This window comes from Thamnophis elegans, chromosome 7 (assembly GCF_009769535.1).
Source record: "Thamnophis elegans isolate rThaEle1 chromosome 7, rThaEle1.pri, whole genome shotgun sequence".
In the NCBI taxonomy this organism is placed as follows: Eukaryota; Metazoa; Chordata; class Lepidosauria; order Squamata; family Colubridae; genus Thamnophis; species Thamnophis elegans.
This window is the reverse complement of record NC_045547.1, coordinates 36405473-36429264: the sequence shown is the minus strand read 5'-3', so window position 1 is coordinate 36429264 and position 23792 is coordinate 36405473. Positions and strand designations below refer to the sequence as shown.

At 37.2% G+C, this 23792-nt stretch overlaps 1 protein-coding gene across 1 annotated transcript in view; it reads left to right on the top strand.

Annotated features, from left to right (window-relative positions):
- Nucleotides 1-23792, top strand: part of APAF1 (apoptotic peptidase activating factor 1) — a 64427-nt gene that overhangs the window by 36509 nt on the left and 4126 nt on the right. The window contains exons 15-24 of the mRNA XM_032221219.1: nucleotides 23-142; nucleotides 581-706; nucleotides 4380-4541; nucleotides 6463-6591; nucleotides 7975-8100; nucleotides 10602-10721; nucleotides 14143-14268; nucleotides 15113-15238; nucleotides 20020-20139; nucleotides 22278-22403. Coding sequence (XP_032077110.1) covers nucleotides 23-142; nucleotides 581-706; nucleotides 4380-4541; nucleotides 6463-6591; nucleotides 7975-8100; nucleotides 10602-10721; nucleotides 14143-14268; nucleotides 15113-15238; nucleotides 20020-20139; nucleotides 22278-22403 — 1281 coding nt within the window. The remainder of the gene's footprint in view (nucleotides 1-22; nucleotides 143-580; nucleotides 707-4379; nucleotides 4542-6462; nucleotides 6592-7974; nucleotides 8101-10601; nucleotides 10722-14142; nucleotides 14269-15112; nucleotides 15239-20019; nucleotides 20140-22277; nucleotides 22404-23792) is intronic.

Genomic DNA, 23792 nt, shown 5'->3' with positions numbered 1-23792 from the left:
ATTATTGTATATAACATTTTAGGTCTGGAACTCAAGAACAGGTGAACTTGTGTGTGAATTCCAAGAACATACAGAGCAGGTCAACTTCTGCCATTTTAGTCATCATTTATTAGCAACATGTTCAAATGATACTTATATCAAAGTAAGTAGTAAATGAAATCATTGATATTTTGAGGTAGCTACAATTATAATGATGCTTCTGGATATTTTATAGTAGAGAATTTTTGGAAGCCTCCTGAAATGCATTGATTTGTTACTTTGTTGTTCCCACTTTTAGCCACTGGAGGCCATTTAGGTAATGCTGAACTGCACAAATGGATTAGAATTATCCTTTGAAGCACACTGACAGCGTAGCAAATAACCTTCCATTTTCCCATATTTTTATGTTTCTGTAGCTGTTTATAGAATATAATAAATAAAGTTTGACAACAACAGTGTGGGGGTTCCTAATAAAAATGGCAAATTGCAAATTTATTTTAATTGCTACATAAAAGATATGAATATTGCAAAATACTTCTCAACTAATTTTCATACACTCATTCATTTCTTCTTGGTTTCTTTTTCCTATTCCTAAATACAGCTCTGGGACCTGAACAGTAAGTATTGTCGCAATACACTGTTTGGTCATGAAGGACCTGTAACCCATTGCAGATTTTCACCAGATGATGAATACTTGGCTAGTTGTTCAGCTGATGGAACTTTAAAGGTATGTATTGAGACTGAATTATTGTAGGTAGCATATTTTGATTCAGTATTTTGTACCCTGCAAACAATAATTGTGTTACATCCCTTCCTTCCTTCCCCACTGTACTGCTGCAAATTCCAAAAAAATGAATATTAAGTAGAGTTCACTGAAGCGAGGCTTTCTACATTCCTTTCTACAATATGCAAGTACCTAGTGAAAAAAAGTCACAAAATTGTCACAAAATGTCTGACTGCTAGTTGTAAATTTCTTTTCTTTTTTAAAAAAATGGCTAATTGGTTAGTAAAGCTATTTAGGGGAAATAAGTGACATTTGATCAAGAGAACCTGCACAGCATCAGATGACTTCCTTTGTTGCTTCAGCTCTGCCATGTATTGAATTAGTACTATACCCAGATTGAAGTAGGAAATATTTGAGAAAAGCATTTCTATACTTTCCTTATTGTCACTTCCCTAATTTGAAATACTCTCATATGTGTTTTCTTCTAAATTATTGTTGGAGCATGTTTCATGTATAATGCATGTTACCTTTACATTTTAATGTGTATGTATATAAATTGTTTAGATGAAATTCCAGAACACTTGGATGTGAACAAGAAGCAAAATTTCAACATAATTTATTAAAACCTATTGTTTTAGAAATTGGAATTAAAAGTTAAAGTTTGAAGTTAAAACACAGTTGTCTCTTGCACATGGTTTGGCCATTGTATTGTTGTATATGTCTATAGAATGCAACAGTTGGATTTCATTTCATTTTTCAAATAAAACATATATTCTCCAACATTATACCGTGTTTTCCCGAAAATAGGACAGGGTCTTTTGACACCCACAAAATTTTGCTTGGGACTTATCGGGTGGGGGACTTACTGGTTTGGGGTTGCCAGGTGGCCTCTCTCTTGCAAGCGGGCGCCCGAAGAGCCGGGTACAGCCTCAGGGGCAAACGGCTGTGTTGTGCTGTTGCAGCAGCACAACAAAGCCGCCATGAGGTGACCACGCTCATGAGCAGCCGCCTGGCAAAGCTCCTTTCTTGCCAGGCAGAACGCCACTCACCGACCCAGTAATATCCCAAAGGCACTAAGCCGCATGGCGCTCTGCCCGCCTGGAAAGAGAGGTTGCATGAGTACTTGTTCTGCCTCCAGCTCACATGCCTCCCAGCCTCACCATGCCCAGCTCTCCCTGCAGGGCTGGGCCAGGGTGCCGCCACTGCCGTGGTCCCGCTGCCACCGCTGCTGTCTTCCAACAGCCAGCTCACATCCATAGAGCATAGTCCCAGAGCAGCCGCTGCCAGAAGACTCAGCAGCGGATCTCCGGAGTTTGGAAGCCGGTTATGCTAGGAGCATGGCGACAGCAGAGCCACAGCGCTGCCGCCGCCACCCTGCCCAGCCCTGCAGGGAGAGCTGAGCATGGTGAGGCTGGGAGGCACGCAAGCTGGAGCAGAACAAGTGCTTGCGCAACCTCTCTTTCCAGCCGGACAGAGCACCACGCGACTTAGTGCCTTTGGGATACCGCTAGGTCGGTGAGTGGTGCTCTGCCCGGCTGGAAAGGGGCGTTGCCAGGCAGCTGCTCATGGGAGCAGCTGCCCAGCAATCCCCCGCTCCATCTGGGCACAGCGCCACCCACCAACCTAGTGGTATCCCAAAGGCATCAAGCAATGTGAGCGCCTTTGCCCCCCCTCCCCCAGCTTCTGCGGCTTTGCACCTTCGGGATATCACTAGGTTGGTGAATGGCGCTCTGCATGGCTGGAGGGGGGGTTGTCCAGGGGGATTATCATTGGGGGAGGGCGTATATTTTTGCCCACAGGAAAAATATGGCATGGTCTTATTATCAGGACATGTCGTAATTTCAGGGAAACACAGTAGATCATATTGATTCCTTCCTATATCTCTCTGGGTAGTTCCTAAATGCACTGTATGCAGTCATATAAAGAATCCACAAGTTCAAATTGCTATAGAGGTAGTCCTTGACTTTTGGCAACAACTGAGACTGGAATTTCAGTCATTAAGTCATGTCACAAAGCAAGGTATCACATGAGTGCATTAGTGACTTCAGTCACCGCATTCCCTGCTTCTGCTATTAGCAGAATTGTGAGTCAAGCAAAGGGAGTCCCAGGTAAAGAGCATGGAGTGCTGTAAGAAACTGGGGAAGGCCTACGGATGTTTGGTGCTGGCTATATGTGAGTTGGGAAGGATGTTGCAGTGTGGTGCAAAGCTTCAACTGCTCCCAGAAATCTCAACTGTCCCAACAGGCCCAGCAGCACTTTTGACTGCAGAGATGTTGCAACTTCCCCCCTCCCATCTATTCCCTGCTAATCTATGCCCTATGACACTCATTGATGGCAGTGCCGGTGCTGGGCCTGATGTAGAGGCCCAATATCTTCAGCTGTCACAGCCTGTTGCTATCACTCCCAAGCCTCTACTTCAGTCCCAGCACCATCATTGCCACTGAGAAATGCTGCCTCAACTGCACACTGCAGCCAGCCAGTGCCAATGTTCACTGAGGGAAAGGGAAACCCTTCTATAGGTAGCAACAACTTGGAATCTCTCCTGCCAGCTTCCCATTGACTTTCTGGGGAAGCTGACAGAAAAGATTATGGTGAACATGTGATCACAGGGTGCTTGGCAATCAGTTGTAAGCGCAAACAGTTTGCCAGGCACCCAAATCTTGATCACCCAGCAGAGATGGGTTGCTTCCGGTTCAGCCTGGATTGGCCAAATCAATAGTAGCGGCAGCGGAAGCATTGCGAACACGCCCAAAACAGTAGTAAAGAAATTGGCAACCCACTTCTGTCACCCAGATCAGATCATGATCAAATGATGGCTGGGAGGGGGCAGTTTTGACTTTTTAGTACATCCGGAAGTCCTTCACAGACTGTAACCACCCTTTCACAGCCTTTGTAAGCGTGGGAAGTATAACTTACCAGTGACTCAAACTCCATTTTGTAATGACAGAGTTTGATTTTTTGTAGGAAAAAAAGAAACTATCAAACAGTCTTCGATTTCTAATAGGCATATAATTTGAGTTTGAACTCTTTATAGAGATAGATTTTACAACAAAATAATATATCAACTAAATCCAGCGACTGGGATTCCAAAATATATTTAGTATAGACTAAATATAGTATATACTGGTAATAAAAAAGCATGCGTTTTTATTAACAGTAACAAGATAAGTTATAGTTCAATATTGGAAATTTATTAAATGGATTTCATTAACATTGATACAATCAGAGTTTGGACTTTATGAATATAATAACTTGTATATTAAAATCATTAGAGAAACAAAATGGAAAATGTTTAGTTTATGCAGATTGATATGAATTGATTTTTTTGTCGGAGTCTAAACAGAATAGATCCATTATATAAATAATTTTAATGGCTATATGCTTTTATATTGCTTTTAAAAACTATTTTATGAGAAAACTTATATATTGGATATTATACTGAATAAGTGGACTATAAAATAAATATATTTCCTGTACTGGTTAAACATAAAATTATTCATGTCCACTCATAACAGTTGTCCAGCAAAAGGTATTTTTTAAATGGTTCTTACTTAGCAATATTAGGAATAAATCAGTCTGAATGAATAAGAAATTTTATATCAACTTAGCTGCTTGATTTGAATATGTTGCTATTTTCTGACAAACAGTAATACTAATCAGAAAACTTTTTTTAAAGCTTTGGAATGTGAAGTCAGCAAATGAACTGAAAACTATTAACATAGGAGACTTCTTCAAAAATGGGGATGGAAACCATGATGAAGTGGAAGTGTTAGTGAAATGTTGTTCCTGGTCATCTAATGGTACAAAAATAGTAGTAGCAGCTAAAAATAAACTTTTTGTAAGTATTTAATAATATATTGGTAATATATTTTCATTTTGTTTTTAAACTTCTTTTGAGATACCAGTGTTCACAAATTAATGTTTTTAAGGTAGAAAAAACTGCTGTGTTGTATCAGTTCAGATAATTGTACGACTTTAGAAATCAGTATTACTTGTTTTAAATTATATGGTAGAAAAAGTGAAAGGAGGACAATGTTGTGCCATATTATACTGTATGTTAATTCAGGAATGATGCCTAAAGTCACTTCTTGGAGAGATGGGTGGCATATAAACTTAGTACGTAAATACTAAGAAGCAGAGTACAAAATTAGCTTGTTAAAAAGGGAATCCCTTAAATAGCCAAGACAACTTCAAGAACACTATCAGCATATAGCAGGAGGACTTGCCTGAGAGACCAAGGTTTCTGTTCCCCTTAGACTTTTAGGACGGCAGAGCTTGTTTTGTGAGAGAATCCTCCAGCTATAGTATATGTGACACCAAACTGAATCTGAACAATTCTATACCTTTTTGTGACCTAACACTTATTTTGTCTAAAATAACACAAAATAATGCACAGTGTAGCTCATACTCTAGGCCTCCATCCAGGCTCAGAGACCATGTTTGATATTATAATCAGATCTTTCGTATCATATAGCATTGGCTGTTTGAATATTTTCCTTTCCCTCTTTTTTTAGAAGATAAACACGTTACATTAACATTTGTCCAGATGACGTAGAAACACACATTTCCTGAAGCTTAGAAATATTTATGATTTTGTAGAATAAATAGCATTTGAAATATTTTATATTTGAATCCTTAAGTCCTCTGCCCCTGAAGTTTCTCCTGGTACAGAAAGCAGCAGCACAGGCAGTTATGTTCTCTGCTTGAACAATACATATTATATGTCTGTTTTTCAAGCTGCATTGGCTGCCAGTTTGCTTCTGGGTCCAATTTAAGGTGCTAGTTTTAATGCCATGGGACCAGGGTTTCTGAGAGGCCACCTCTCCCTGGTTGTATCAACCCATCAGATATGGCAGAGTAGGCATGTTGTGGGTTCCATTGGCTAGGGACCTACATTTGGTAGGTCACAGGAAACATTCTTTCTCTACTAAGGCCCCTGCCTTATGGAACACCCTTCCCCCTGAAGTTGGATTAAGTACATCCCTTTTGATATTCCTAAAGGTCCTCAAGTCTTGGTTATGTTATTAGGCCTGGGGCAGGATAGGTACTGGAGACTTGCTGAAGTGTCAGATGTGTTACATATGCAACCCTGGGGATGCCCAAAACTGCTCATGCAGCAGTTGCACCAGATGCAGCTTCTGAATACTATTCAAGGGTAGCCTTGATCCGTATAGGAGATAACCAGGGCATGAGTGACTGAAAGAAGGAAACAGAGATGTACATCTAGGTATCATCCCATGGTGATGAATGGTCTTATCTAGTGGCTTTATGTAGATCTTATAAAGGAATAGAGACAGCATCAAAACCTGTGGCATCTCACAAAGCAGGGGCTGCCAAGTGGACCTCTCACTCCCTGGTAAGATCGATTGGGATTGGTCCCAGAGGAAGGAGATAAAACAACACAAACTGTTCTCCCCATCCCCAGTTCTTGATACCACACTCAATGATATTGAAAACCACAAAGAAGTCAGTTACATGTGTTTTTTTTTAATGAATCAACTAAGATATTTACATTAATAAATCACTAATGTTGCATGCATGCTCAGAGATGGATGGATAGATGATAGATATTTTGTTGGGAGACCTTCTTGAATATTATAGTTATAAGGTAAAAATCTATCATTTTTTATTATGAAGGTTACATACACACATACATGCTTGCATGCATAAATATCACATCTGCAACTTTATATAACAATAACTGTAACTTTCCAAATAACATGGGAAATAAATGTCTTAAATATTTATTGTGTTTGCAGCTTGTGGATGTTAAAACCAAGGAATTATTGGCAGAGGCTCTTTTGAGCCACCACAACACAATCCAGTACTGTGACTTCTGTCCCAATAGTCAAATAGTAGCAGTTGCTTTATCACATTGTTCTGTTGAAGTAAGTAAATATATTATTTCCATCCTCGAGTTTCTTGTTGCTATAATGTATTAGTTCACAATAGGAATGAGTCACTGCTCAGTGTAGATAGTATAATTGGGAAAAGTAGCATTTTTGAAGGCATACTGAACAGATTTTTTTCATATAATTTAAATAGCCACATCATTTGCAAGGTTCACCACAGCTGTTGGGAAGCTATTCCAAGCTGTTCCTGTGTGCATATGGTTGCATGGTTAATTTTTCAAAGCAGAAGAATCCAGTTGCAACTCCAAGCATATTTGAAAACATCCCAGTAAAAATATATATTTGATCATAGGAGTACAATTGAAAATAATCCTGAACAAAGAAGCATCAAGGATTTATAAATGTAAAGATTTGAACTTTTGTATGGATTTAGGATCATCTTGCCAATTTGAACTAATTCAGATTTTGCTGAAAATTAATTTTTGCTTTTGCTAAAAGCTAAAAGTTTCTTGATGGCTAAAAACAAAAGTAATAAGAGTAACTTTCTGTAAAATTGAGACTCCAAGATTATATTATGAACTATCATCCTGTTGCTTAAATCCCACTAGCTAGCAGATCCATGCAGTATACTAACACTCAGAATAATGTTTTTAATCCTTGCAAATAATCATTACTGGGGTTTTTTTTCAGTAAAATTGAAACAAAACTCTTATACAACAGTTATAAGAGGTTAAATCAATAATGTACATATCTATAATTTTGGATTTAGTATTTGAAATTAAAATTCATGGAGAATATGTCACAAAAATAGTGGTGAAACTCTAAGATCCATATGACACTTTGATAAACCATTTTGCTTGGAAATTCAAAAAAGCAAATTAACAGTTTGTAATTGTTTGTATCCTATTTAATTTTTATTTATTTTTATTTTTCTATGTTATACTTTTAATGCATATCTATTGTTTAATGTCTATGATGGTTCAACTTACCTTATCTACCTTAAAATAATAGCAAAGAGTTCTTGAAATAGAGAAGAATTAAGCAATTAAAATCTAATCTTCAATTACATATACTTTTAGACAAGGACTCATTTTAATTCTATACATCTGTATTGTGCATTTTTTTGTAATTTTGTAGTTGCTGGTGACAGCCTAACATTATAAAAAGAAGCAGTTTGAATGTGAGCTATTTTTAATTATAATGTTTATTAACAAAAATTCTGCAAATACTGGCCCATTGATGGATGAAAGCTCTGATTCTAAATAAAATACCAATTACCAGGAAACAACAGTGATTATGACTTTTGCAAATCTTTCAGTGCGTATTGATAGACTGGGAGGAAATGATTTGTCACTATTTGATATGATTTACTGGAGTTATGTTCTTATATTAAAAGGTTTTTAAAAAAATATCTTTTAGATATGGAACATTGAATCCATTTCAAAAATAGCCGAGTGCCTAGGACATATGAGTTGGGTACATTCTGTGAATTTTTCTCTTGATGGGTCTTTTTTTGTCACGTCTTCTGATGACCAAACAATAAGGGTAAGTTTTTCCCTCAGTTCTTTGCTGGACATTTTTAACAGAGAGCAAAATAGTTATCTAATATTATATTTTCTAGCAGTAGAAGTTTAGGATATATGCACTGATTTTATAATAGGTCAAATAAGGATTTTTGTGCAAAAAGATGTTTTTAGCATATTTGAATTGGTTGCATTGTATCCTTATTTTATCCATTGTTTTCAGTGCTGTGGAAAAATACTTTACATATGAAATATACATCTGTATATTTATATAATTCATAGATTTCAACCTACCTACTAACTCTCTCCCTCCCTCCCTATCTACTCTATTTCTCTCCCTCTCTCTCTATTTCTTTCTCTCTATCCCTCTACCTACCTACACACTCTCTCCCTACCTACCTACTGTATTTCTCTCTCTCTCTCTCTCTCTCTCTCTCTCTCTCTCTCTCTCTCTCTCTCTCTCTCTCTCTCTCTCTCTCTCTGTATATATATATATATATATATATATATATTAGTGTCACAACCCCTGGTAAGCCCCAATTATGGGAGGAAGCTAACTGTTTCCAACATCTGTCAATCGGCTCGTCACAAGAGTCCATCACGACAGAAACCCAATATTTTTACTGTTGCCTTTTGTTATATTTGTGTTTTTATTTGTGCTGATAAATAAATAAAGGGAGACTAGTATAGATCTATTTCAAGCTATTTAGCTCTCATCAGCTAACCACACCCTTACTGGGATTCGAACCTGTGCTGTATTGCATCTTAGGCAAACGTCTTAGCCATCAAGCCACAGGTCTCCTCCTTATCAGCTGAAGCCAGGGAAGAAGGTATATATTAGTGTCACAACCCCTGGTAAGCCCCAATTATGGGAGGAAGCTAACTGCTTCCAACATCTGTCAATCGGCTCGTCACAAGAGTCCATCACGACAGAAACCCAATATTTTTACTGTTGCCTTTTGTTATATTTGTGTTTTTATTTGTGCTGATAAATAAATAAAGGGAGACTAGTATAGATCTATTTCAAGCTATTTAGCTCTCATCAGCTAGCCACACCCTTACTGGGATTCGAACCTGTGCTGTATTGCATCTTAGGCAAACGTCTTAGCCATCAAGCCACAGGTCTCCTCCTTATCAGCTGAAGCCAGGGAAGAAGGTATATATTAGTGTCACAACCCCTGGTAAGCCCCAATTATGGGAGGAAGCTAACTGCTTCCAACATCTGTCAATCGGCTCGTCACAAGAGTCCATCACGACAGAAACCCAATATTTTTACTGTTGCCTTTTGTTATATTTGTGTTTTTATTTGTGCTGATAAATAAATAAAGGGAGACTAGTATAGATCTATTTCAAGCTATTTAGCTCTCATCAGCTAGCCACACCCTTACTGGGATTCGAACCTGTGCTGTATTGCATCTTAGGCAAACGTCTTAGCCATCAAGCCACAGGTCTCCTCCTTATCAGCTGAAGCCAGGGAAGAAGGTATATATTAGTGTCACAACCCCTGGTAAGCCCCAATTATGGGAGGAAGCTAACTGCTTCCAACATCTGTCAATCGGCTCGTCACAAGAGTCCATCACGACAGAAACCCAATATTTTTACTGTTGCCTTTTGTTATATTTGTGTATATCACAAATCCCTTTACCTACCTACCTACTCTCTCTCTCTCTCCCTACCTACCTACTGTAGTTCTCTCTCTTTCTCTCCCTCTCTATTCCTCTATCTACCTACCTACTTTTTTAAAAAAAATTGCCTCTTCAAAACCTTGGTGCGTCTTATATTCCGGTGTGTCTTATACTCTGAAAAATACAGTGCATCTAAACAAATAAAGTAGTAGTAACAATACTGCACAATCAGCAAGTGGAAATGTCCAACATCTCTGCTAGAATGAAAATCTAATGAGTACCTTTTGATGAAAAACTCCATAGTATGGAAGCTAATATGAAGAAGGCCTCATTTTAACTGTTCTGTTAAGACAAATGATGGAACCTGGAACAAAGCCTGCTTTTTTGAATTGGATAAAAGAACTAGACTTTGATTAATATGTGATTTCACAAAATACGCAGATAATTTTTTTATGGAGATTCTCAGTCGTCCAGGTCATGATTGTCGCAAAGGTGCTTTCTTTCAAAGGCAACTAGACTTTCTTGTTTTGCTTGAAGACATTTCACTTCTCATCCAAGAAGCTTGCTCAGTTCTGACTGAATGGTGGAAAATGGAAGGATTTACATTTTCCCTGTTATATAACTTCTTCCATTCTCCACCATTCAATCAGAACTGAAGAAACTTCCTGGATGAGAAGCGAAACATTTTCAAACAAAACAAGAAACTCCAGTTTTCTTTTGAAAGAAAGCATCTTTGGGACACACAGATAAATTATTCATTAAATAATTTTATAAATGGAAATAAAAGAAACTGGTTTTTTTTAATTGAATAATTATAGTCCTAAATTTTACAGTTTAATTTATGCTCAAACTTTTACCGCTTGGATGACATAGTTTCTAATCATTTTCTCTCCAACAGATATGGGAAACAAATAAAGTATGCAAGTCCTCTGCTATTGTGTTAAATCGTGAAATAGATGTTTCATTTCAAGATAATAACATCAACATCCTGGCAATAGCTAGTCTGAAGCATTTGCAGGTAAATATTGTTTAGATACTTCATTTATATTGAAAACTCTTAGCAGGTTTGGCACTGCTTAAGCATAGTCATAAATGATTAGGACTACCATATCTTGGTTGCAAAACCCCTGACAACTATTATATGGTTGCAGAGATATATAGAATATACTAAATCCTCTCTACTTTGTAGAAATCTACTGGATTTTGGCAGGTCAACTGGATTTCGACAGGTTAGGAGGACATCCTTTCAGAATTACCAACCATCTAAGCCATATATAGCAACTCTACACTAAATCAATCTTTTTGTTTTTTAATTTGATCATAGATCAGCAAATAAAACAAGAAAATCACAATGAATTAGTATAAAAACACCCCAAAATGTCCAAAAATCAGACATGCGTGTAGCAGCTAGCTGGTATTCGGGTTTCCAGCACTCTGACATGGGCACACACATGCACGTGCGTTCCGGTTTGGGCACTCGGTGCCGAAAAGGTTTACCATCACTGTACTATGGCATACAAACTATGGAACAGTACTTAGCTGTGGTCAGAGAAGTAAAATCTGATATGATCTGATAGTACCTGAAGATAAAACAAGTCCCAACAACCAGGTTGTTTAGTAATGTAGATAAGAATTACTGGTGAGTGTCACCAGTAATTTAAAAGTGGACAATTTAAAACAATGCTTAATTATTCCACCACCACATGGACACAGTCTCATGCAAAGATGATCTTTTGATATTTGCATTCAGTTCCCACATTAAATATGTAATTGTATACTCAACTTCCTTGAATGGCGGGGCCGGTGCACACATTCATGTGTTCAGAGTTCAACTTGCAACAAGTTGAGCTGCATGTGCGCATGCACATGCGCAAGTCGAGCTATGTGCACACCAGCCCGTTGCTCAAGTGGCCTGTTTCCAAATTGGCCATGGCCTGGTTGTGGGCCATGGCCCAGGGGTTAGCGACCCATGGTATAGGATATCGGTTCTCAAAATCTGGCCTGGGGATTCCTCAGAGTGCCTGAGGCCATTTCAGAGAGTCTTCTAATTCAACTAAATAAATATTTTAAAATATATGATTTGTAATTTCTACATTTCTAGATGTATCCCACTTAAAGCAAAGTCTTGGGGGAACTCGGTCTTTTTTAACAACATAAAGGGGTTCTGAGATTAAAAATTTGAGAATCACTGATTTTGGAAATATGTTCTTAAAAGTATTAATCTTGCCCGAAAGGGTAACTTTTAAACATGGTTTAAATCTATCAAAATTTAAGATTTAAATCTATCAAAACCTGAAGAGAACTCCTATAATATTAATACCTAAAATAATTACCTATGATACATTAGAAGATGTTAGAACTCCAATATGCTTAATCTACATACCCCAATATGCTCATTCCATACATAAAATTGAGAACTGCTTATTGAATTAATGAAGGGATTTTTAACTACTGACATCACTTCTGATTTGGACCTGTTAATTGAATATCCCGCTGTTTTTCCAAAGCTGGAATGAAAGCATTAAGTATAGACATAAATAATGCAATACTATTTGCATATAATATTAGTTTATAACTTTTAAAGATATATGAAATAACATGTAATATTGAGTAAAGGCATAAAGTGGGCATTTGAAACAAATAGTTAAAAAAAATTGTCAAAGGCTTTTTAACATCCAGTGATATCACTGCACCTTGATGCTCTCTATTCAGAATAGAATTTAAGTTTTCTTGTATGAATTAAGCAAAACCTGCCTGTGTATTTTTGACTACCTAAACAGCAAGAGACTTCCTAATTGTCTCTTGCTGTTTCGTAACCAAAAAAATATTGACACTTCATGTGATAAATCCTCAAGGTTATTAAATATAGCTTTGAGTAAAATTTGAGAAAGTAAAACTGTAGATCTTCAGAGAACCTCCACAGTTACCTTCTTTATCTTTATTAGCTTTAGTGGTTAGCTTTAGTCGAAACATTTTTTTTCTTTTAAAGATTTGCCAAGATTTAACCAGATATTTTACCCTTTTCCCAATACCTTTGACATAATAGTAAAATGTTAAAACATTATTTTTTATATTTACAGGAAGATATTACTTAGCTCAAATTTGGTTTGCTATATCTCACCATATAAACTATTGATAGGATCTGTAACCATCTTTGCTCAAAGTATTTTCAATTTTTTTATATTAATTTCATGTATTTATTTACTTACTTCATATGCAGTAATATGACTGTGACAATAGTTGTGCTGTTTTAATAAGCAAGAAGTGCTGTGCTCATGGAAAGTCTAAAACACTATTCCAAAACATTTTTGAAGTCTAATTGGTTATGTAAAAAGTGACATACAGCATTTAATAGTATATATGATTTAATAACTTTTAATACATTATTAACTTATTAAATATGGGTTATTATAAATGTAAAACTGATGTATCTACATAGAGAGGGTTTATTAGCACGTCTGGTGAAAATGTATACAATAAATAAATAAACAGACCCTTAACTTTTATTGTAATAAGGATATAGGCTGGCTTGCTTGCTTTCTAAATTTTATGCTATCATTCTGATGCACTTCCAATATCAGATGGGTGATAATTTCCAATTTTAGTATTATAGCAGTATTCTGAAGGAACCTGTATTTTTGTGCCTGTAATGGTGATCCAAAGAAAGAGATGGCTGGTATCAGTGTAATAGCTGTTTCAGCCACTTTTGGTGATGTTATCAATTCATTTCATATATGAGATGTATGTGTGCTATGTCTCCCTCTACTGGTGGATTGTGACACATCCCATTCTAAAAATTCTATAGATTAGAGACTATGCAGCAAGAGAACCTGTATAAAAGATTTATTTAAATAAAAATAACTTTTTGGGGTTCATTAGCCCTTTATTGGGGTTATAAAATTGCAGAACTGGTTAAATCTTTGCAAAGTTTGTCCTTTTCTAAAATTATTTATAAATAAGGATAATGTAAAGCTTTTTCCTGTTCATTTTTTCAGTTTAAATATTATATTGCTATGGAAACAGAAAGCAGGAACCAGAAAAGGGCGTAGTTCTGCTATGGCGGTGTTCATTTTCACAAAGCATTGAATGCTTAAAGAATTTCTTGAAAATATCATTAGATGCTCTTTTTGACATAAAAAATCTATTTTAAAGTTAAATAAGTGTGTGTTTGGTAGCATGTTTCTGCATAGTTGTCAGAAAAATGAGACTTACAAAATATGTTTAGGCATCACTATCAAAGCAATAGCGAAGATGTGTTAGTCCTACACATTTACCACTTAATATGAAATCTATCTGAATATGACTATATATTGTTAACAATAATGTTACTGATTTTTATTTTCAGCTCTGAGGAAAAAATAGTTTAAAATACTCTAAGCAAAGAAATAGACAGACATTAAATGGTGCTCAGTAATTTCCAGTTATTTGTTGCATTATAGCTAATTAACAGGTCTACAGGCGATGCTATCTATTTGACTGAAGAACAGAAGTCTTCTATTTGCTGCTGTTGTTTGAGTGAAGACCTACAGTTTGCTGCATATGGAGATGAAAATGGAATTGTAAAGGTGAACTAACAGGATTTAATTTTTGAATGTGACTTTTGATTTCATTTCATTTCCCAATTATTGGAAACATTATACAAGTCAAAATCTGTAAGAGAATGAATTTGAGAAGAATCTGTTTTAATAATTTTAGGGCAATTGAATATATTTTCCTAATACTGATTACAAGTTTGTAATAATGAGAATATATTTTTCAAGCCACTCATCTTAGACTCACACTAATCTTTCTGATGTTCATTTCACATTTAATTGGTGGGCTTTTGTTTTGTTTTGGTTTTAAGGAAAAAAATAATTTGCCCATCAAGTTTTTCTTCCTAGCATTTGTCCATAACTGCAGGATTTGGGTTTTTCTCTTTTTCAGTTTTAGATTAAGTTAAGTGTCAATCCATGTGTTGGGCCAGGAATTGGTAGAGTGGCTTGTTGCCTGAGTCTGACATTGTGGGCTGAAAGAAAGTGACTGGCCCAAAGTCACCCAGCCAACTTTCATGCCTAAGGCCAGAACTAAAGCTTATAGTTTCCTGATTTTTAGCCTACTGGGTCTAGGTTACACATCTAATATCAGAGCAAAATAATTGGGTGTTTCTGTTGAAGAGGACACATTGTTTTTATAGAAAATTATCCAGTGAAATGTTTATATTTTATGATCTTAATAATCTTGTAATCTAAACTAATATAAGCAGGAGAAAATCTATATGCCTGCAAGATATTGACATGGTGTTGATAGTACATCACCATCTGTGAACATCCATCCATCCATCCTTTATTTATTTATTTATCAATCAATCAATCAATGATGCATATTGAATTCTTCACAACATGCTATTGCCTGATGATCTCATTTCAACAGGTTTTAAATGTATCAGATAGGAGTGTTTTAAAATCCAGATTTGGACACAGGAAAGCTGTACAGCACTGCCAATTTACTTCTGATGGGAAAACTCTTATTTCAAGCTCCGATGATTCAACTATACAGGTACAGGAATGCTGCAAGTTTTATTTAGGAACTGACTCTATTGCTCAAAATTTGGCAGGTAGTCCTTCAAATTATACTTTTTCTGAAATTTGGCAGGTAGTCCTTCAAATTATACTTTTTCTGAAATTGTTTCAGTTTGTTATAAAATATATATTTATATAAGTTAGTTTATCCATTCTACATTTTTAATTTTATGTCATTTCAGAAGGATTGTATTGAAAAAAGTGAAAAACTGTTGAATAGGAAAAATAGGAAAAATGATAGCTTACAAGTTATAAATGTTTCTCAACTTTTATAGTTGTAATTGGATTGTTAAGGGAGATACATACAAATTTAAATCCTGTTTTATTACTGGAATATGCATATACTTTGTGTATCATTATATTGCTAGTTATGTGCAGATTAAAAAGGTAAGAAACTTGCAGTACGATCAAATACTTTAAGGAACCTTATAGGCAGAACTTGCATGCAATAGTGCTCTCTAGTTCATATTTCTGAAAAACTAACATTCAGAGAAAACTGATTTTGGAGATTGCCATGAAATTATTCATATTATCTTATCCATGTACTTTTTTTAACCAAAACATTTTGAGCATTCTAGTAATAATTTACTCATAATAAAATAAACATTGCATTTTAATATTTTGCAGTATTTCATTAGGCAAAAGAATTTGTCCATTGTAAAGTATGTCAGGAATGAATATATGCTATTTATCACACATGATAAATATTCCTCAAGAGAATAGAATTACCGTATTTATCGGCGTATAACACGCACCGGCGTATAACACGCACCCCCCATTTTAACACAAAAATTTGAGTAAAATTTTTTTTCATTAAAAATAAATGACTTGGAAGCTCGGAACTTAATGTTGGATTAAAATTTATAACATTAGAACATGAATTATAACATTAACTCCTCTTAAAAGGCAAATATGAAATGAAAAAACACCTCTTTGAGCAAAAAAACTTAATCAGAATCACTGCTTTTTGGAAAACCAAAAAACTCTTCCTCATCTTCACTTGTATCCTCAAAATCAAACTGAGCACTGCTTTCACTGCTTTCACTGTCTTCATAGATCAGTTCGTCTTCTTCCCCATCCAAAGCATTGCTTATGCCACATTTCTTAAAAGAGTTGATAACAATATCTTCTTTGACTGCGTCCCATGATGTTTTCACCCACTGACACACTTTTGAAATGCTAGGTCTTTTCATTCGCCCAGAATTTGTAACTTCATGTTGAGTTTCATCACACATGTATTTATTCCACTCTTCACGCATAAAAGCTTTGAAGGGCTTGTTAATGCAAACATCTAATGGCTGTAATTGTGAGGTCAGTCCGCCTGGAATAACTGCTATATCAGTTTTGAACTTTTGAAACTCCGCCTTTGTTGTTTCTGTAAGATGAGATCTAAATGCGTCCAATACCAATAAGCATGGCTTCTTTAACAAAGCACCTGGGCGCTTCCCCCACACATTTTTAATCCAAAGCTTCATGCCTTCTTCAATACATATAACTGTTACATAATTTAATTTTCAAGAAAGAAAAGAAAAAACAATATTACAGATATATTGTATTGCTTTTTATTCTAGTTTTTATTAGGATATATAAAGCAAATATCTTTTGAGATCTTATCATTTATAAGCCATTGATTTCTGTAAATTACTTCATAAGGTGCAAAGTACTAAATATATTTACAGGGTACTCCAAAATATTTTCTTACATGTTTGCTTTATATCTTTGTCATGATGTCTTCCAACTCATGTGAATTTTGGCAGACATATAGAAAGCGAAATTTATACTATGTCTAAACTTAGTGAGGTATACTGTGCTTCTGAGTTATGTTAATATTGATTCCTTTCTTTTTTATTTAGTAGAGTGCTGAAATTAAGTCTTCCATATCTGGTGACTTCTGTAAACACTCCTGAAGAACAGTGAAATATCCGATCAATTCCTTTTACCAACTAAAATTGAAATTTTACCTATAGTATAACCTTTCTTAACAAAGTAAGAAAAACAGAGTAAATATATTAAATTTGTTTTGTAACAGATGCTTAGGTTGTTAAGATTAAAAAAATCAATTAATGATATTCTTGTCTGCACATTTGTCAAAAATGTAAGCCTCTTTGCTAATTTCTGCAGCAGTCTGGAGCAGAAGTATATAAATATACCAGACCTAAATAATATTATGAAAATATAAAGAATGGCTTCTAAATTAGATCCTTCAAAAACGCATAGTAGTAGAGGTCCCAGTTCTCCACTCTTATATTCTAGATGTTTTTAATCCTTTGCATATAAAATAAAGCAAGGTTGAATAAAAGAGTTATCTTAAAATAATATGTCAATACACAAAAGCTATTAATCGCAGCTTTCAATAAGGCAAAGGGCTTCTTCACTAAAATAGACATTTTAAGTCAGGCATATTGGCTGTTATTGCCAAAGCTTTTCAGAGACGGATCTCAAAAGTTGCCAAAGCTTTTCAGAGAGGGACAAAAATGTAAGAAGCTTTGACAAGCACGCCAAACTTTGGCACAGACTCTAGATAACACAACCGATACGATTTAATAATGTATGTCAGCAACAGTTCTATTTCCACGTGGTCAAACGCCGCCGAAAAAGAAGGGCCCGCATACCGAGTAACTTTGCAGAAACATTTCCACAGAGGCAAGCGATCCAGCTGCCCCTTCAGTGATCTCCCAGCACCAGCTTTGCTACAGTTTAGCATCAAAAGGAAACTGCATTTCCTTTTAATTCCTGGGAGACCACCGGGCTCCCCCTCCTGCAAAAAAGAGGCAGGACCGTGAGAGCGAAAGGAGGACCTCACGCGGAGAGAGGGAGATACACCTGTATGAGGAGCCGCCTTCTGGAGGTCAGTGGCAGACCAAATGCACCCCTTCTCTGTTCCCCAGCCGCAAAGCCCCAGCCCGTTTCTACCAACAGACATCCCAAATTGATATCTGCCCGATATTGCATGATACACCTTTTCTCCCAGTCATACAAACCGCCGAGATGGAAATCTTTTAAAACTCCCTCACTTTCACGATGCGGTGGCTGAACGAAGTGCGTCGCCAAGTTGACGCCCCCCCCCGCCTTCACTGTCCCACTCCTCCCCGTACTATTTTTCCTCCCTCCCGCAAGCATCCTGCAGGGACCTCTCTCTCCCTCGCCCGCGCTCCCCCCCCCCCCTCGTCCTCCGTCCCCGGAGGCACCGGGCTTGAAACTTATGAACTGAGCCAAACTTCTGAGTTAGAGTGAACGCCGAAGCCAAGCAAACTTGCCAAGGACCTCGCCCGCAAACTTATTGGCTTGGGAGGCGGCGGCAAGGCGAGGGAGCGCGAAACAGGTGTTTGCGCGTCTGCAAGCCGCTTTCCACCAGACCAAGCTACTGTAGTAGAGTTTCCCTTTACTGGAAATAAAGAAAAAGGCGGCTAGGATTCCTCTTAAGAGACAATCCCGATAGCTCAGAACAAATATTAGAGGAATCCACATCCCCGCCCCCATCGGATTTCCACGCTTTGTCAGTCGCCGACCAAAATGGACTGTCCGTAACAAGTTCCTAAAACACTTAAAAGTAGGTGTTAAACAGGAGTGACCAGTCGGTGCAGCATACCTAAAACGAAGGCGGGATGGGGAGGGGGGGGGGGGGAAGAGAAATAAGAAGATTAACTTACTCATGAGAGAGCGGCGAGAGGGCGGGCGAGGCTGGGCGACACCTTCAGCTTCCCAGGCGCCGGCGAAGTTAATTGCACTGAACTTCAAGTTGCCTTTTCACCCATCAGGAGTGGGCGTTTAAAGGAAGGAAGGAGGAGGAGGGGGGGGCCACACACAGCCACCCTCCCTCCCTCCCCCTCCCCCACTTCTGAACTGCCTGGCAGGCGGTGACTGAGGAAAGGAAGAAGACGACGACGAGAAGGCGGCGCCCGCCTGCCTTTTCCACCCTCTTGCCACACACCAGGGCCAACGAACTGCCCAAAAAGCGCGGCTTCCGTCTTCTTTTTGCAATTCTCAGTCCTGTTCGCGGGATCTCTTGGCGTTCGTTTGTTGGTGCGTTCCTTTTCTTTTCCTTCTTTTTCTCCCCCCTTCTTCCTCTTCGGAGCTGGAGCAAAGCAGAAAAAGGCTCTGTTTGAGCCGTCTTGGCTCACTGGCTCTCCCCCTTGCGGAGACTTGCCCGCTCTGGTGTAGGAGCCGAGCCGAGACAAGCCGCTGCTGCTACTGCCGCCGCCGCCAGTCGCTGGGCAGTTTGGGACCCGGCGTATAACACGCAGTATCGGCGTATAACACGCAGGCAGGGTTTAAGCTTGCAATTTTAGTTTTAAAACTGCGTGTTATACGCCGATAAATACGGTATTCCCATGGTGCCACCCAAGTTGTATTTTGTTTTTATTTATTTATTTGTATCCTGCCTTTATTCTTTTTGTCTAGAATTCTCTGTCTAGAGTTATTTTTATAACTAATTCTAGACAGCGAACATATGCAGTAGACCTTCCTCCTAATATTTTCCCCACAACAACAAATCCTGTAAGATGAGTTGAGCTGAGAGAGAGTGACTGGCCCAAGATCATCCAGCTGGCTTTCATGGCTAAGGCAGGACTGGAATTCATAGTCTCCACTTTCCAGTTTGGTGTCTTAACCACTAGACCAATGTAGGAAGATTAACTAATTTTCACAAATGTCTTCGGATATTTTGCAAGTAAAAAATATTTTATATTCAACATAATTAATGGCATTCTTTTAAACACATAAGATATCTTTATTTACATACATGTTTAAATTTTTTAGGTATGGAATTGGAAGTCAGAGAAATACGTTATTCTGAAAGGACATAAAGAACCAGTCAAGAACTTTCATCTTCTGAAGCAATCAAGACTTCTTTCATGGTCATTTGATGGAACAGCTAAAGTAAATAAAAGCAATTTACTCATTATTTTAGATTAGTCCCTGTAAATTAAATATGTACTGTATTTGGTTTACAAATAATAAAGTCATCAGATTTTGCTTGATGAATGTCCATAAGCAGCCATTTTATCAGGCTAAAAGAGGGATAAATAGGAAGAAAAGCTGTTTCATTTTATGATGGCCCTGTTTTTAAATTCTTTCTATTCTTTTAGTTTTTAATAGATTGTGTTTCTCTTTCTTCTCCCCTTTATTGTTCATTCTCTTCTTCTTCCTCCTCCCCCTCTTCCTTTTCCATTCCTACTGAACATAAGAATGAATATATATGTGTCATGTTTTTTTTCTATCTATGAAACTAATTTATGTATATACGAGCAAATGGTCAATACAGGTAGTCCTCTACTTATGATCACAATTGAGCCAAAATTTTCTGTTGCTAAGTGAATTTTGTCCCATTTTACAATCATTCTTTGCTACAGTTGTTAAGTGAATCACTGCAATCATTAGTTAATAACTTAGTTGTTAAGTGAATCTGGCTTCCCCATTGACTTTTCTTGTCAGAAGTTCACAAAAGGATGGTCACATGATCCTGGGCACTGCAACCATCATAAATATGAATAATTTGTCAGTCATCTGAATTTTGATCACGTGATCATGGGTTCCACCACAAAACCGCGGAGGACAAAATCGCGCTCGACGAAAGCGCGCATTTGACGTCATCACAGCGCGACGAAAACATCGCGCTGTGATCGAAAAATGTAAAAATAAAGCGAAAACTTTACCCTAACCTCCCCAAACCTAACCCTTAACCTAACCCTAAATCTAACCCTAAACGTAACCCTTAACCTAACGCTAAACGTAACCCTAACGCTCTAAACCTAACCCTTAACCTAACCCTAAACTTAAACCTAACCCTTACCTTTATGTGAATAGGCTTGCTTTAATTTTAATTTTATTTCAATTTTTAATTTTTTTCGTCGCGCTGTGATGACGTCAAATGCGCGCTTTCGTCGAGCGCAATTTTGTCCTCCGCGGTTTTGACGGGTCACGGTGATCATGGTGATGCTGTAATAGTTGTGTGAAAAAACTTTTTTCAGTACTTTTGGAACTTCAAGTGGTCATTAAATAAACTGTTGTAAGTGGAGGACTATCTGTATATGCATTTGTGAATCCATTAATTTTATAAATGAGATACCTGATTTACAGGTAATTGTTAATCACTATACCTACACACCATAATCCTGCTTTTTTTTGGGAATGTGATTACTGAGAAAGTAAGTTTTTATAAGTTTGGGTGTGTATGTGTACATGAATACACATCTCTATATATAAAAGCCAAATCCACTCACTCATTACAAAATCTCCAGAACTGTAAAGCTTACAAACTTGAAAATTGGCTTCTAGGTGCTTGGTAAGAAAGGGTTTTTCAAAATGACAATCAGATAATTGGTATTTCTTATACAGTATTTATATATATAGATTAGCATGCTCTGATGCTAAGGAGTTGGACATTCTACTCCCCTCCCCACCTGAAAAGAATTCTGTTCCAACTGCCACTTTGACGTGGGTGTGGCCAGCGTGTGACTCATCCGGCCTGTGGGCTGGCAGTTTAGACAATAGGGCCAGCCTGAGGGAGAGAACAGGATAAAATAAGAGAGGCCTCTGTGGGACAAGCCTGAGGGAGAGAAGGGGATAGGAGAGGATCAATGGGGCCAGCCTGAGGGAGAGGAGAGGCTTCTGTGGGGTAAGACTAGAGCAGAGAAGGGGATAGTAGAGGATCAATGGGGCAAGCCTGAGGGAGTGAAGGGGACAGGAGAGGCCGATCTTCACTACTCATTAATTTTCAAGCTGGAAGTGTCGATTTATCAAGCCTAATCACATAGTTTCGTAGCAGAGCATGGGTATCCAGCTAGTATAGACATATGTCCCAATATTTATTTGTGAAAGTTGAGATCTTCAGGATTTGTTTTATCCGGAGCTGAACATTTCATTTGATTCATTCATGAAGACATACCCTTCCATTTTGGGAAAGGAATCAACTTAAATTCAGGGTCCTCTTCCTTTTGCATAAGCATCTGTCTGTCTTGCTTACCAATCACATACAACCAGCATTCATCACTGGTGTATTTTACTATATTTCTCAGGTCTGGAATATACTTACTGGAGAACTAGAAAAAGATCTTACTTGCCATGAAGATGCTGTTCTTTCTTGTGCTGTTTCACCTGATGCCACTATATTTTCCACTACCTCTGCTGACAAAACTGCCAAGGTTAGTAGTGAGTGTTTGATATTTATTAAAAGAAAAGAACAGCTATATAATTAAATCACTACTTATTTATTTATACATCAAGAGTTATAAATAGTTTCAGGTGTATCTGAACCTCAGCCATGTAAGGAGGAATCAGGTTTTTTTCGACACTATGCAGTGTCATTTGTAGATCCAATTTAACATATTTTTCCATATCACTCTGAAATTTTTAAATCTGCTTTCAGATCAGTCTGTCTTTTCTGGTGAAATCTGTTCCTCCTCCATGACATCTTTAAAGACAATGTCTATGATGTAGACAATCTTAAAATTAACTTCTGGTTCCATTGTTCACAAATATCCCTCAATATATCCAATGTTAAAGTATTTTGCTCCTTTCTGTGTCATTCAGTCAAATGTAAGTGTTCTTTAATTGTAATTTTTAGTTCCTCCAGGTTCCCTCTAGTGTCCAAAGTTCCATCCTGTCATTTTTTTAAAAAAAGGAAGAATTGATATAATTAATTTTAAAATCATATTCAAATCCTTATGGATCCTTAGTCCATTTATAAATCTCCAAAATTAATATTCTAAACATCCTTTTGCTGTTTATTCCAAAGCAAGAATTATTTAAAGTCCTTAAACCTGTATTTAACTTCTTTTTGGAAGTATCAAAGGAGATTCACCAATGCTATAAAACGTCATTCCAAAAAGCAATTAATAAGCAATTTCCAAATGGGATTAGAAAGGGAAGTGTGCAAACCCTGTGCCGACTGCAATTTGGGCAAAGATGGTGTTCCCTCATCTCCCAGCGTTCTAAACCACAGGGGACTGCTGTCTGGAGGTCTTCTCAAGAGGGGTAGCTGTCTGAGACACTTGAGAACAATCCCAACCTCTCTTTGTCCAAAGAGGAATCCCAAAGAGCCAGTCCACTTGCTGGCATTTCATTTCACCACAGTCATCAGCTCTGCTTTCAGTTGAGAAAGAGCCAATTTCAATTCACCATTTCTTCCCTTAAAGTGATAAGTAGTTCTTTATTACTGTATATTGATTTCAGTGAAAGAGTTGCACATTGGCTTTTCTTTCATTTATATGAATCAGAACTTAAATGTACCTATGGCCTAATACTGCAAATTAGCATTGATCGTTGTAAATGTCTCTTTAGACAAGATGCAGTTGTTCCTGTTATTCTTCTGCATCAGGAGAATAACCCCATAACACCATTCCTGTTAAGGTACTGCATCAGATTGTTAAAGGAGAATTTGAGATCTGCCTACACATTCTATGTTCCTGGCCCCTATGTGAGAAAATACGTTTGAAGTAAATTTAAATTTGCACAGACTGTTTTTTAGGAAATCTGATTGCTGCTGTTCATTCATGCATGCCATCAAAGATGTATTTGGCAAAATTAGGCCT